Source organism: Xiphias gladius, chromosome 21 (genome assembly GCF_016859285.1).
Source record: "Xiphias gladius isolate SHS-SW01 ecotype Sanya breed wild chromosome 21, ASM1685928v1, whole genome shotgun sequence".
NCBI classification, from domain to species: domain Eukaryota; kingdom Metazoa; phylum Chordata; class Actinopteri; order Istiophoriformes; family Xiphiidae; genus Xiphias; species Xiphias gladius.
Genome location: NC_053420.1, coordinates 16345751 through 16361412, shown reverse-complemented (window position 1 = coordinate 16361412; position 15662 = coordinate 16345751). Strand labels below are relative to the sequence as shown.

The 15662-nt window shown below is 42.8% G+C and overlaps 1 protein-coding gene across 1 annotated transcript in view; it reads right to left on the bottom strand.

Annotated features, from left to right (window-relative positions):
- Window positions 1–3386: 3386 nt before the first annotated feature.
- The window catches only part of erc2 (ELKS/RAB6-interacting/CAST family member 2), a 29839-nt gene continuing 17563 nt past the window's right edge, over window positions 3387–15662 (bottom strand). The window contains exons 8-16 of the mRNA XM_040116364.1: window positions 15136–15276; window positions 14702–14842; window positions 10902–11101; window positions 7204–7327; window positions 6912–7072; window positions 6112–6259; window positions 4831–4889; window positions 4278–4383; window positions 3387–3413 (exon numbers count right to left, since the gene is read on the bottom strand). Coding sequence (XP_039972298.1) covers window positions 3387–3413; window positions 4278–4383; window positions 4831–4889; window positions 6112–6259; window positions 6912–7072; window positions 7204–7327; window positions 10902–11101; window positions 14702–14842; window positions 15136–15276 — 1107 coding nt within the window. The remainder of the gene's footprint in view (window positions 3414–4277; window positions 4384–4830; window positions 4890–6111; window positions 6260–6911; window positions 7073–7203; window positions 7328–10901; window positions 11102–14701; window positions 14843–15135; window positions 15277–15662) is intronic.

Below are 15662 nucleotides of genomic sequence, written 5' to 3'. Positions count from 1 at the left end.
AAAATTACTGGTGAATCTACAGGCCTTTCAACTCAAGTCTCTCTAAGCGGCTGCTTCTAGGCACAGATGCAGACTTGATTTCTTGACTCCACCTCACACTTAGTGCGATGCCAGTCATTCACAACCAGGATTAGTCTTTAGTCTAAGCCCAGGAAACCAGCCCCAGCCTCTAAGCCTTGTGTCTCCTAAACCTTTTTTGACACAACGGTTGAGAAATCGCTCTGCATAGAGAACAGGAGATTATCCCTACATCATCACTTTCAGTTGGCACATTATGTAAAAATCAGCATGCATGGGCACAATTGAAATGTTCCATGTTGTCTACCATGTAAATCATATACGCTATTTCATGGTAGGAGAACCCCCTACTTCAAGTATTCAGTAGATAAGGACCTGAAAGTGGAGGATTCGTACTCCGCCCCCCTGATGGTGAAGTGAGAGGATTTTCGCTCCTCTGTCTGTTTGCATTGTCGTCCCTCCTTTGTTTTAAATCCAAATCAGGACCTTTCTCTTAACATTTGTAAACACAAACACCCAGGTTGCACACAATCTGTTGAGTCTTCATCAGTGACAAGAGCTGTAAAGGTTCATGGAGGAAGCCGATACGAAAAAAGATGATGCATGGATCACCTCGGTTTGTGGAAGATGGGGAGATGGAAAGACATTTATATACAACAATCAACACTTGGCCATATAAGGGAGACACAGAGGCACCATGAGGGGAGGGAGAGGAAGTGGGGATAGTAACAGTCAAATTCAATGTTCCACTATACTGTAACAATGTGTGTTTGTTTATCTACTTCATCAGCTGTCACGGTCACATACAGTGTCTCACCACTTCTGTTTACAAGACGACGACGACACGCACACACGAAAGAAATGCATCCCGACAGAGTCACTCAAACCTCCACTTAAGATGTTAATAGTGATAGTCCTCACTCACAAGTGCAAGTTTCTGACTGCTGAGTGCCACAGACATAATCTCATTGCTACTTATGTGAGCTGCAAAATTCAATGTTTTTTTTTTTTTCTTTCTTTGTTCTTAGTTGTTACCACAGGCCAGGTGGTCTTCAACTGATCTGTTTTCATATTTAGAAAGGAATGTAATAATGTCATCTTTTCTAGACCTCTAGATAGATCTGGATACACTTCTCTATTTCCCATAAACTGCTCTAAAGCTCTTTTTTGGGGGGGGCTGTCCTATATTTTCAGACAGGGAATGTTACTTGCTGCTGAGGGTTTTTCTCACAATGTACAAACCAGAGGAAAATCACACCACTCAACACTCTAAATAAGACAACTCTCTGATCTTCAGCCACTTAGAAAAATAACCATGAAGAAAAAACATATATTATCTCATCAGTTTGAAACGATTTTCTGATCACGTACAGACTCTATAGATTTCTCTCTATATGTATAATATATGCATATCTATCATATATGTGTACAGTTTTTACGAGGCACAGGCCACCTTGTTGAGAAGGAGAAAACAAGTCACTATGTTTTGGGGAGATCACACAGACTACTGGTGGAGTACAAGGGAGAGGGGAGCAGGAGCATACTGTAGGTCAGAGACTGGGGTGTCAATGGTACAAATAGACCTGCAGGGAAAACATCTATTGGACATCGCCTCCATTTTATAGTCTATAATGGTATTTCTATTAGCAGTATTCATAGAGGGAAATCTCCTCTCTGTGGGTCTTGACGTGATTGTTGCTCACAAAGCCCCCATTGTCAAATCGTATGTACAAAGTCTGTAACAGTTGTTTATGAAGCCCCTTGTGGGATCAAGTCCCTCTACTGTAAAAGGACTAAAAGATGCTCTTGACCAGGTCTTCTGACACCATTTAGTTTGAGCACCAGCAGAAGCACCATTGGTAAAAATTCCTGCAACACAGAGGAGGTGCATAGGTGCAAAGTCTCAGAAACTCAAAATACTCTGATGAATATTTTCTGACCACTCTCTTGGCCACTCTGATTGGATGGTTAATTAAACTTTGATTGATAAAATTGAGTACGGATGGGGAAATAAAAATGCATTCACTCTATGTTGACCTCTGCATAGATTGATTCTTTTTTTGACTACTTCTGATTAAAATGAGGTAACATGAAGAATGAACATCGATGGCAACCACAGCCTTAAGGCTAAAACAAGCCCAAGAACTGGAGGGCCCTGCTCATGCAGCCAAGGAAACCCTCTCAATGCTGCAGACATGGCTAAAGGCGTACTATCAGTCAGCTCAAAGCTCTTCCTTTCGCTAACAAGAAATGACAAAAACACTAAAATCGTTTAAATCTGGTGTGATTGGAACATGCTATTTTCAGGTTTGGGGGAAAAACCTAGTGAAGGGGCACTGCGTCACTTTGAGAAATGCTGTGTTCTACAAAGGGATGGTGGGGGGGAGATGTATAAATATAAAAAAAGAGGTTCCTGTGTGCCACAATCAGATGGTTAAAACAAAAGAAGGTACTCTGCACACTGAGAGTCATGATAGCCAGGTAGAGGGGTCAGATTTCACCAGGTGTCTCAGCAGGGGAGTGAGGATCGAGAAGCCGTGACAGAGGCAGGCAAGGGAGCCAACCAGAGCCAGAGGAGTCAGTCAGGCAGCTGAAACAGACAGCAAGAAAACCATGATCTTGAACCAATCAGAGGAGAAAGGATGAAGAAAAAAATACTGGGCTGGCAGACCAGATCTCTGCTATGAGGATCAAGAGGGTGTTGTCGGCCCGAAAAGGTCGACCGTTCAGCAGGTGACAGACGGGTGAGGTGACCTCTGTGAGACCTCTGACGCAGGGCTGCCATGTAGATCACACGCCTGTCCAAATAACAATTTGACACAGAACACAACATCTGCCTCTTTCTATCCAATTCAGTCCCGCATGTGTGATCTCTTATGGAGGAAGTGGATGACATCTGCTCTGGTTCCCACAAAGAAAAGGTCCCAGGTCACCTTAAGCAGAAAATGAAGAAGAACACAGTTTAAACTTCAGTTTGGAAATGTAATTTTAATAACACTTGAGATGAAAGGTGTGAAATTACCTGCCCAGCTGTCAATCCCCCAACATGACCTGCACACCCGAGTGCACCCTCCTCTTCCCTAGAAAATAAACAAAAATCCCACTGCTGAGTGCTGACTGAGTGGAGATAATAAATGTTTGGTTGGTTAGTGTTTCAACATCATAGCATGGCTGCGCTCCTCCAGTAGTCACTGAATCATCTGAATGTGAAAGACAAAGACCTCCCGATCTCATGCAGCTGTATAGTTTGTTACAAAACACTGTGGACACTGCAGGCAGACAGGGAATTGAGAATCATGAAGTGGAAAAGTCTTAAATATATCTCACCCCTCAAAACAACATTAGAGCTTTGGTTGTCACAGCAAGGATTATGCCCAAATGCCCTCCTCGTCATCCTGTTGTTGGCCAACAGGCCAACAGGAGCGATATGCATGAAGAGAAGAAAGTAGGCAGATATTAATGTGCAAAATTAGTGCTAAGTAGTTTCAGTGCTGCTTTTGGCAAAAATTTTACATGGCTATACTTTGAATTGGATGGATTTGCATATTCATATGAGAAAGTGAGTCTTGACTTCTATAGCAGTTTTTCCCATATTTGGGTGCGGTGGCACCCTGGGGAACCTTAATGGCCAATGATGCCACATGATTTGCTCATTTACATTTACTGTACTTTTTTAAACGTTATACCACATAAAAAAGAAGTGACATTTACATTGGCTAACTTTTTATCATTTGTTTGGAAAAATACTGTATCAAAACTAATGGAATAAGTTAAAAAAAAAAAAAAAAATCACTACATAAGGAACCCTTTCAAATAAGCCGTTATGTCATGGTTAAAATTGGTGACATTACAGGTCACGGTTGACGGTTGTCATAGTCCTGAATAAAGTCGGAGACTTCTGTGTGGGTCTGAGATAATCGAACCGGTACCCACCAAAAGAACTAAAATCAGACTGCACAATGAAAGCTGCATGGCTTTCTAAAATAGGGGAAGCTAGTTGTTGCACACAGAAAGCCTCAGTTGCAGGGAAAACTGTTAAATGTAGTGCTATGGTTTAAAAACATTTGGAAACCTCTGTTCTTCAGTTTGAATCATTGTTCTCTGTATACCACAGGCAACGCGTCACTGCGCTTTTGTATAATGGCTGATTCAACCATATTTCAGTTGCTAGCTGTACATGTGAACGGTGCTGAAGTTACTGATGAATTTGATGGGACCTTTAAATATTGTAAAAGGAATGACATGGGGAGATATCTAACCTGGTCCGGGGAGGGGCGGTGTCCAGCATGTGGGGGTCCTCGGGCTGGCCCTCCACGATGATGGGGCGACGGGTGACGTGGATGCTGGGCGTGGTGTGGGTGCTGTGGGTGCTGTGGGTGCTGCGGGTGCTGCGGGTGCTGAGGATGCGGATGCTGGGTGTGTGGTCCTTGTTGGGGAGGACCATGTGGGTGCTGAGGATGAGGATGCTGCGGAGGGGGATGTCCGTGTGGGTGCTGCGGCGGGTGCTGGGGGTGCTGTTGGTGAGGGTGTTGGGGCTGCGGGGGACGTGGGTGTTGTTGGTGCTGGGGAGGTGGTTGGGGATGCTGAGGGTGCTGCTGGGGGTGCTGTTGGTGAGGAGGGTGAGGGTACTGTGGTTGTGGCTGCTGGGCGTGTGGGTGCTGTGGGGGGACCTGTGGGTGCTGCTGATGCTGAGGATGTTGCAGATGCGGGGTGTGTGGATATGGAGTCTGCTGGGGGTGGGGAGGGTGGGGGTACTGGGGCTGGGGCTGAGGCTGGGCGTGTGGGGGCTGAGGCTGTGGGTGGTGAGGACCGTGTGGATGATATTGGTCATCTTCATAGTTGTCAGCTATTAGCTTCATTCTGCTTTGTGTCTGTTGGAAGAGGAAACTGGTTAGTGCATGATGATCTGCAGCTGTTCAACAGAACATTATGCCTTTATAATGGACATAAAACAGAGATACCTTACAATATAATAGAAATCAGTGCAATAATGTTCTTATAATGTTCAGTTTTTTAGACTGTAGCAGCATTTGTTTCATCTATATTGTCATGTTTAAGGTCATTGTGGCTTTGTTTCGCAAAAATGCCACAAAAGGAAAAACCAGACATTTTGGGAAATACACTCATCTGCTTTTCCTTGCTGAGTTAGATGGGAAGATGTACACGTCTCTCATCTGTACACTAAATATGAACTTCAAAGTCATCAGCCCATCAGCGTAGCTTGGCATAAAGAAATGGGAAAAAGCTAGCCTGGCGAAGGAGTGTTATTTCCCAAAATGTTCCTTTAATCAGTCAGTCTTGACTTAAAATCACTGTTTCTTTTTACTAATGCAATTTCCCTGCATCATGTGTATACCATTGTGATTTCTGAGAGTGGAATCATTTTTGTAGTTACTCTTTGTGTCATTAACGTCAAAGTTAACGTCTACTTCATTTCATGTTACATGTAAATAAATTATGAAAGCAGCTACAGGAGTGACTTATATCATGTCAAATATCAATTAACAGTATGTCAGCTTGAACAGTGGTCTGACAAAAACTGTATTTTTAGGTAGGTTATCAATACAACTTACAGCGACACAAAGAGAGAGACACAAAAAAGAGAGCTTTAGACTTGAGAGTTGCACTCGAGTCAGACTCAGGTCACAGGACTCAGGACTTGACCACTGTTAGATTCTGCCTCCGAAAGACCTAACTTTACTTGAGTCTTGGATGTAAAACCTTTAAGTCTCGAGTTTTGACCAGGTCAACACACCTTGAATATTGCATTTAAGGGCCTTTCCATTGAATGGATCTGCCCTCAGTTGTGTAAAACACACTTGGATAGGAAAATATTTAAATGTCATGTTAATGGCATGTAAATGTTGACTTAGACCTGACTGGACAGACTCACGCTGCAAAATTACGAAAAAGCACCACAACCGAACTACCAAAAAGGATCAGTGGCCAAGTGTATGTACAACCCTCTGTAGTAAAATGGCAAAATTGACTAGTTGCTTTGTGCAGCAATATATTTCATACTGACTAATGTTGGCTTGGCAATGGCCTACAGTACAGAGAGAGATTTCCTTGACATTGTGCTGTGGTACTAACGTGTTGTTTGAGCTGGTGCATCAGTTTGTCCCGCTCCCTCTTGAGGGCCAGCACCTCCTCCTGGGTCTTCTTTTTATTGGAGGCAGACAGCTCCAGCAGTGCAATATTAGCATCTTTCTCACTGATGGCTGCCAGCAGAGCTTGTTGTCTGCAGAAGAAAAACAAGATTAGGGCATCAGCACTTATATTCTATCAAACAGAGAAGCTCTTTTAACTGAACAGTTCAATTCAACTGCATCAATGTCAAATGCTGTTTAAATGCAAGAAAAGGTACTTCTGGCTGGAACCCTGCTTCAAAGGAGCCAGATGATGATCAATGGCACAAGTCACTAAAAAAAAATCTAATTTCTTTGATCTCCTCTAAAGGATGACATAAAATTAGCCTCACAACTCAGACTACATTTCTCATCCTCACTTCTCACAATGAGATTTCAATGGATTAGTCGGACATTTTGGAAATGCGCCTATTTGCCCTTCTGGTAAATGTGAAGATTGATTCCACTCTCATGACTGCTCGTTAAATATAAAGCTAGAGCCAGTAGCCGGTTAAAAACAAAGTGTAAAAATTAAAAGTTCAAGTCCTTCAAAAAGTAACCAGAACCAGCAAACTATGTGGGTGTAAATGCTGATGTCACTTGGAGTTAAACGTGGTCTTTTGGTATAAAATGAAGCATGAACTGCATGCCCTATTTCTCAACTAGCTAAGGGAGAAACTGAACTATGTTTCCAGACAAAAAAATCCATCCATGGAATTTCCACAAACACATTAAGAAAAGTGAAACTGTGACAATGACACGAACTTCATCTCCAGGATCTCCTCCAGCTGCTTCCTGCGCTCTTGTCTCATGTTGGTGAGGTGGGAGTCCCTCTCCTGCAGAGACTGCTGTGTGGAGGAGAGACGCTGCTTGGTGGCGTCCAGCTCCTGCCTCGTCCTTTCCAGCGTGTTCATCAGCTCCTCCAGCTGGCAGACCACAAACATTATGTGGGAACACACAGAGGAAATACAGACAAATTGCAGACACACGTTGCATTAGCCAAGTACTAAATCATGTATCATCAGTGGTAATTATTTCTCATGAGTATAATCTGCACCTTTAAGTGGTGGCCACTATCCATGGAGCTGTCCTTACGAGGGTCCTGTCCTAAGCCTTTCTTGTCCCCTTGTGGTCCCAGTTTGATGTTTGGCCCCTTCTTAGTCTGGTCTTTGCCACCTTGTCTGTAAAACCACAACAATTTAAAAGCATTTTCATGCCAATCATCTTTCCGATTCCCACTCTCTAGTTACAGTGGACCCATATACCACAACAAAAAACATGAAAGGACAAGTCTAGTAGACAATCATGTCAGGTGCATTTTGAATGAGACTTATTTCAAAATAGTACCAGTCATGAGATCACCAGGACTGCAACAAGACATGAGCATCACAAATGAATTGATGGCTTCATGTTAAAATGGCATTGCTGAGATGACTCACGGGTTTAAGCACCAGAGTTAGCATGGGTAGGTAGAGATTGGAGCACAATGGGGGCAGGTGCTTTGCTTACCTGGGAGCTAGACTGCAGATGGGGAGAGGAAAAGGTAGAAGAGAAAGGGACGACAGGACAAGTGGAGGGGACATTGAAAGCAGAAGACAAGAGCACACACAGGAAAAAGTAAAGAAAGAGACATTAGAACCAGAACATAAAGAAATAACAATAAAAAAACAATACAGGGGACCCAGAGGAGATCTTAGTTTGTTCTCTGATTACATAGGGGCCTGTGACAGCTGCTGCTCTGCAGGCTGACACAGCTAATGCAGGATGCACCTTCTCTGAAAACATGGAACCATGTGCATCTGCTGCCAAGCCTGGAAGTGGCAGACATGCAGTCAGACAGGCAAAAATCAGCCGGGCAAAAGAAGAGGTGAGGAGGACAGGTTTAAGTGCCGAGCAAAAGGAGGGGAAGCCACCAGTGGTTTGATCAAGTGGGCGAGGAGGGGTGCGTTAGTGAAAGAATCAGTTATGGAAGCAGGGTTGTTCAGACAGAGGAGACCCAACTGAACCAACACACTTCAGGAACAAAGGTTCAATCCAGACCCTACCTACTACAGCACCTCACACACTGAGCGCGTGTAGACCTCGAGCCCAGCAGCTCTATTCATGCAGGCCACTAGGCTGATCATTAGTGTCTGGTAGAGCAAGCTAGGCAGGGCGGGCTGGGGCAGGTTGGGCGTTGAGAGCAGGAAGGTGGGCACCGGGAGAGACCACTTAAAAGGAGAGGGGCTGTCAGGTGATGTCGCTGGGATGATTTGAAGGTGTGAGCGTGACTGAGAGTTACAGAGGAGGAGGGTGATGTAAGATGAGGCCGGCAGATGGGTGGCTGGAATGAGCATGGGGAGCGTGCTAATGGCAGGAGGAGGCCTCAGCTCTAAGGACACAAACTTCTTACATACGGTAAGCTACAACAAGCAGCCACACCAAACACCAAAAAAAGACACGAGGTTGTATGTGTGTGTCTGCGTGTGCATTAGTGTGCATGATACTTCAACAAAGGACACAAGGAGGTATAGCATGTACAGTATAGTAAACTAAACTGTACGAAAGAAGCAAGAGCAGTTGGGAAAATCACACCAAGTTCTACATACTCTTCAATCTGCTAATAATACAGTATATAGTGTAGTAATTACAGTCTTACTTAGAATTAAATGTTTGTATACATGTGCAAATTTTAAAAGGGGCTTTCAGTTACAAATGTGATTTTTTTTTCCTGTTTAAATTGTGATATTGGGTTCCAGGTTGGCTGAATCCTTGGTGTGATCATTTTTACTGTGCAACTTTACCATGCATCATTACAGAAACAGGCCACAATAGGAACAACAGTGTGAAGTAACACTTACACTTCAGGGTATCAAAGGAATATGACAGAATATATGCCTAGGCATATATTTCAAACTTTATGACCTGATACCTGTACCTTTAATGTGATTTTTCATACAACTAAATTTTTGTTGACTTAAATCCCCATTCTGTCTTCAGAGATAAATGGCTGTTAATTCTGGTTGTAACATGCAGTTTGGATAAATAAACATGCAACACAAACTCTGTCTCTCTCTCTCTAATTCTCTCTTTCTCTCTCTCTCTCTCACACACATACACACACACACACACACACACACACACACACACACACACACACACACACACACACACACACACACACACACACACACACACAGACACACTGTCACATGTTCACAGGCTTATCAAAAACCATTCATGGCACATATGCATAGAGTTAACCAATAAGCAAACACATGCTAAAGAAATAAAAGCAATCATGAATCCAGGGATCTTTGTATCATGTGCACAGGTACAGTAATGACATCAAAGACTAAAAACAGAGCTTGTCACTCTGATACAAAGATCTGTGAATCCTTCAGACAGCAGGCAGACCGAGGCACACAGGTGAAACCAGATGCAGTTGCAGCAGTCGCAGTCGGAGAATTTAACCACGCAGCCGAGCTGAGGTGCCAGGGCAGAGCACTCACTTTCCCAGGAAATCCCACACCATGCCCCCTATCTGCTGGGGAGCAGCGGACACAGAAGGGAGCGGGTCAGGGGGAGCTCTGCCACCGGGACGAGGGATGGGGCGAGGGGTAGACGAAGGGGGGCTGGTGTCAGGGGGTACAAGAGAGAAAGAGTTGCAAGGAAGATGGATATTGAAAAAACAGAATCGGATTTGAGAAAGGGAAAAAAGGAGGTTCAAAGTTGAAAGTGATGAATGTCAGAGGGTACAAAAAGGGACAGGTGGGCATGAAACGGAAAATAGAAAGGGGAACAGGACAGGAAATAGTGGGTAAAGATGGCAAAAAAAGGACAAGAACACTCAATTAATCAAATACCTCTAACAAACAGGCATGACACTGAAACAAAGTAGCCAGTCTCACTGGCTGGGAAGGAAAAATCGAACTGGTTTTAACCTGTTTTAACAATAAGTAGTGAGACTGGGACTCTATAAGTGGCAGATGGGGGGAGGGGGGCTTTTATTGCCAGGCAGTGCTCGTGTAGTTCTCATGCAGTCCATCCAATCTTTGTCTCAGTCTCATCAGTTTGACATCGATTCCAGGTGAAAGGCAATATGATGGCCTCCTACAGAAAGACATCAGCCAAACCAAATCCAAAACCTGCTTCCAGTGTGGACACTCTGGACCACGTACCACACTGAAAGGTGAGCCAAGAGCTGATGGGGCAACCAGCTTTATTTATGTGGTCCATGAACTGAAATCTCTTCCATTAAGGGGATGACTGAGGGGCACTTTGTGCTCACATTGAAAATTGTGTTGGAACTTTTGCAAACATCCTGTCTGGTGTATCTCAACATGCAGCTGCAATTATTGTCTATTGAAAGGTATTTCTGAGTGTATTTAGAAAGACCATGACTGGGTCCAGTGCAGTACCGTGTGCTGACAGACCCCTATGATGACGCACGTGTGCATAAAAACACAGTGATGACATGTACATGGATACAAAGCATATGGAGCACACAGTACAGGGCACTTTAAAATTGACAAAATAAGCCAAGTGACATTGGAACTTTGACTGTTTAAACTCTAGGGGAAGAAAGTGAATATACTGCTCATAACCTCACAGCACATGCAGTGGCATATAGTTTAGAATAATAACATTAAAGGCTTGGTTCATCAGAATATTTGATATTGAATTCTGTTTGTGGTGCAAACATCACTGAAAAAGACATTTCTCAGACTAATAATAAACTTTAACTAACTTCTCTAGACAGTCAGAGTTAGCTACCTTTCCAACTCAGCAATCTTCTTGTCCTTGTCATTCTTTTCAGTCTCCACCTCTCGCAGGATGTCCAGGAGTCTCTCCACCTCCGCCTGAGCCTTGCTGGCCTCGTCTTTGTAGTAGCTCACCTCCTTCTCCAGCAGCTTCACTCGGTCCATGTACTCTGGGTTCCCTCTGGAGCCCGACTGCTGCTCCACCTCGTGGGCCTTCTGCATCCACACACGAGGACAAGACACATACAGACATGCACAGACGCCAAGACACAGTCAGTTAATATTATAATGTCAACACAACCATGCAGTGCAGCACAGAATGTTTTACTGCCCGTTAAAGAGAGATTCATACAGTGCAGTCCATCAGTCTCTTATATTAATTACTCCCCTTGTTCTCTCCCTCTCTCTCTGAATGAATAAAGCAGAGTAAAAATGTTGTGGGCAAAGGCATTATTACTGGTGCTGGCTCATTAGCTTTAACAGGTCTATTATTTACCTCCATTTAACAGCCCTTTGAGACTCCCAGTCACTTCGCACACTTAGTGAGTGTGCCAAGTACAGGTGTATGTGTGTACAGGACTGCACTTTAATAAGAAAAAAATATAAACAAATCAGTGGCAGTAAAATGCTAAATCATGATTCTGTCTCACAAACTAATCAGAGCCCTGCTGTTTGGCCAATTTGGACTAATCTCGCCATTACTGCAACAGTTTGTAATTTTCCGTGAATCACATTCCAGTAGTACACATCACCCTCGAGACAATATGCAGCCACACATGTCAACACAGGTTGCAAGAAGTGCAGGAGTTATACAGAGCCAACCACCAAAACACTGCAGTGATCTCCAACCACGGCTGGTACCTCAGCTAACCGCACCACACGGAGACGAAAGAGAAGCGTGGCGACACTGACAGTGACAACATGCAACAAGGTCGACCAAATCATGCAAACCCAACGAAGCTGCACACTCTTTGCAATTGTCAGTCAAAAGAATGGAGAAATAGAAGCAACGGAAAAACCAAGTGTCATATTTTAAGCATGAGGAGCAACGTTAGGATTCGCCTTCTAGGAGATTATTCTCACCGATTTGATTGCGAAATTTACTTACAATCATTTCAGAACCACTAATCACTGCAGAAGTATGGTATATTAAAAACACTTAAAAGAGAACTTTATTGGACATACAAATTAGAGGGGCCAGTAGAGGGCTGTAGAAACTCCAGTCAGTGATGGCTTTTGTTTACTTGATTGCTTTCAGTAGTTTGTATAACCTTTCTTTTTGTTATATATTGTATTTGTTCATCAAAGAATCACAAATTATCAGTTAATTCAGGATAATTAAAGCTTAACCTGTTTTGCACCTGCAATTTTACTAAGCTCCACAAGAATGTGTTTCAGTGATACGAGTGAGAAAATATCAGATGTTCAGATGTTGGTATCAGCATTAAAAGTCAATATCAGTCTGTCCCCAGAAGTAATTTAAAGCTCGACTTGGACATTTACAGTTATCGAAAAATTCACAGAATCCGATTCTTTAAAGATTCTAAAATCTAAATCGTTTTTCTGTCGAGTTCAAACATAGTTCAGTAACAAATAAAGATTTGGGAAGAGTTGGTTTTCACAGTTCGACAACCATTAGGCCAATTTAGTTTTTCACTCCGGGGTTGTAGTTGTCAAAACATATGAGAAAAGTTAATTCCAGGCCATGTCCTTTCACTTCCATTACATTCACTGTCTGGGTAGCCTTTGTGAAGCGGTTGATCCTTGACATGTATTTCCGATGTCGCACATTTGCCCTTATGTGGGTCCAGTGACTGAAAGTTTAGCTGTATCTTTAAATTGTTGCATTGGACCCAGCTCGCGGAGAGCCTTCTTTTCTCTAATGTGGAAGAAAAAGAAAATCCCACTGTAGTTAAACAAACTAATCACTGATGAACCAACTATAGAGCCACAATTTTTAAAAAGTTAAAAATAAATAGATAAACTGTACTGTATATTCAGCATATTTGAAATTCCAACTAACCAAATAAAGTGAACTTTCAATATTGTATATGTAGCACCAGTTTCACCACGTGTCACAAACACAAACAGTTGCAGAATGAGTACGTTGCACAGGACTCTGAGTGCAGTATAAAGCTCATTATATCACTAAAGTGCAATGGTCAACATGCATCTGGGCGGGGCGCTGGGTGAAAGCGGAGTCTGTGCTGGGGTCTGGCATGATCACCATCTAGCAATTTTCAAAGAAGTCATCAGTGTCCTCATGCTTTCAATATGTGCCTCAGAGAGCTCAAGAGAGGGACTTACAGGATTGTTCATGTGACTGAATAGCTGCTCAGCTTGCTACAATGCAAACGGAGGGGTTGAGGGAAGGAGTGGGGGGGGGGGGGGGGTAGGATTTAGTTTTAGCCAGAGGAGAGAACAGCAGGATCAGACATGTTACAGTACATGTTTGACACATCAGTAACGTCAGTAACAGCACATGTTGTTACAGGTTGAGGGCAACACAAACAAATGCAGAGGAAGAGACACAGGGATAGTCTGTGGATTATGGAGTAGGAGGCGGGTATTTAATGGATTGTCTGCTCCCTGCATCGTCCTAACAAAACAGTGAAGCCTGTTACAGGAGAGAAAGCATGATGGCAGCCGTTATCCTAAATACCTGTGTTTTATATAAGGCAGGTTCTTTACCGGGTTCAGTCCAGATTAGTATGATATTTTCCTTTATGAAAATAACTCACAGCACAAGGCCTGAGTTGCAGACATTTCTAAACAGGAAAACTCACTTAACCAATATGAAACCAAACTCACTAGAATAAAGAAAATCATTTATTATTAATTTATTATTATTATAGAACTACTTAATATCGTCAATTTAAGTGGTCCCTGGACTCACAGTAAGCTAATTCTTTTCTGTACAGTGGGCATGCTGCTCTGGCTTATTATCCACAGGTCAGTGCAATTAACAAGGGACAGCTCTACAGTCTTCACTGTCTCTTCAGTGACAGTGGTGTTAACTACTAGTTAGGCAGTTTTTATCCTTGACCTCATGTACATCCTTTTCATTGTATCAATAAACAGACTGGGAAGTTTGTGACTGAAACAGAATTGTTGACCCTGGAAACAGTAGTTGGCAAAACAATCTCACTGCAAGAGCCATGCAGTAGCTGCTCTGGAGCTTTCAATCATATCACATGATCTTCCTCAGCAGATGGAGTTGCAGCTGTCATCACACATTGAATTGTACTAGTTTAGATGTAGATTTCAGATGTAGATTTTGTGATACAATCAAATGCTCCAGAAACAGCTACTACATAAACCTTATGGTGAGACTGTTCTGCCAGCACCTGTAAATTCATATGAACATGTTTCTGTGAAAGACTAGCGTTTAGCTTTGGATGAACTTGAGTGGTTTTTTTTGTCTGTCTGTTTGTTTTTCGCCCTGAATTAGAAGTTTGGATTTTTCCCAGATTTACTGCAACAAAACAAGAAAGATAAGGCTTTGTATCCAGTATAATAAAAAGGATAGATGACTGTGAAAATGAAACCCCGTGTAGCATACTTCTTAAGTGGTGTGCACAACAGAGATCGCACTTCAAGAAAACGAAATCATTACTTTAACTGATTGTTACATGTATCCCTGTGATTTATTTATGTTAAAACTGCTTGATGACTGTACAAATAGTTACTATACAGCTGACACCTAAATATACTGTAAATCTAACAACCAGATAATCTTTTTAAATTTAGGTCAAGGCAGCTTATATGATGACGCTTTTATTAGTGATTCTGGACTGTAATACACAGACTTACCTTCTGCAACTGCGTCTCCAACTTACTACACTCCTCTTTTTTCTGCTCGATGGCAATCTCCAGTGATTTGAGCTTTGAATCCTTTTTGAGGCCAGAAGACGCAAGGGATGAAGCATGTTCCTTCAGATCAATGAGACTGGACTGCAGATGGACAAACAGCACAGACAGGCAGCACAGGTTCAAACCAGGCGGGCCAGCACAATGTCAGCAGGTGTAACTAGGCCACAGGGCCAGAGGCGGCAGCTTAAATATCATACAGAGGCCTACTGAAAAAATAAGTATGATACAGGCTGTATAGTACATATAAAGAGGTGCAGTGCAGGTTTTATAGTACAGCAGGGTAGAGAAACATAAAGGCACAACATGTGGACAATATGCCATCATGTGAACACACCCCTACATCCTAACATCGAAAGAAAATCTCTTGCACTGACCTCTTTCTCAGTTAATTCTATCTGCAGGCTGTTGACCTTCTCCTTCAGATCCTTGTTCTCCTTCTTGTAGGACTCCACTTCTTCCAGACGTTCTCTGTCTTCTCTCTCCCTTTGGTCCTTTAAACGCTCTATAATCCTCTCCTGACACACACACACACACACACACACACACACACACACACACACACACACACACACACACACACACACACACACACACACACACACACACACACACACACACACACACACACACACACACACACACACACACACACACACAAAAAAACAGAATTAAAAGTGTTTTGAAGGACTGAATAGTCACAGCTCATATTTATCAAACTACTAAGAATTAAACTTTAGAATGTTCTAACACTGAAAGAGAAGAATAAGACCCATTTATCAAGCAACTTACTCCTACTCTACCAAAGTTTAACAGTAATCTTTAAGAGCAGCTCTAAAGTGATCACAACCAACTCGAGCTGGAATTATGCTTCTCTGGAGCTCTCCCAAATTGAAGAACATTT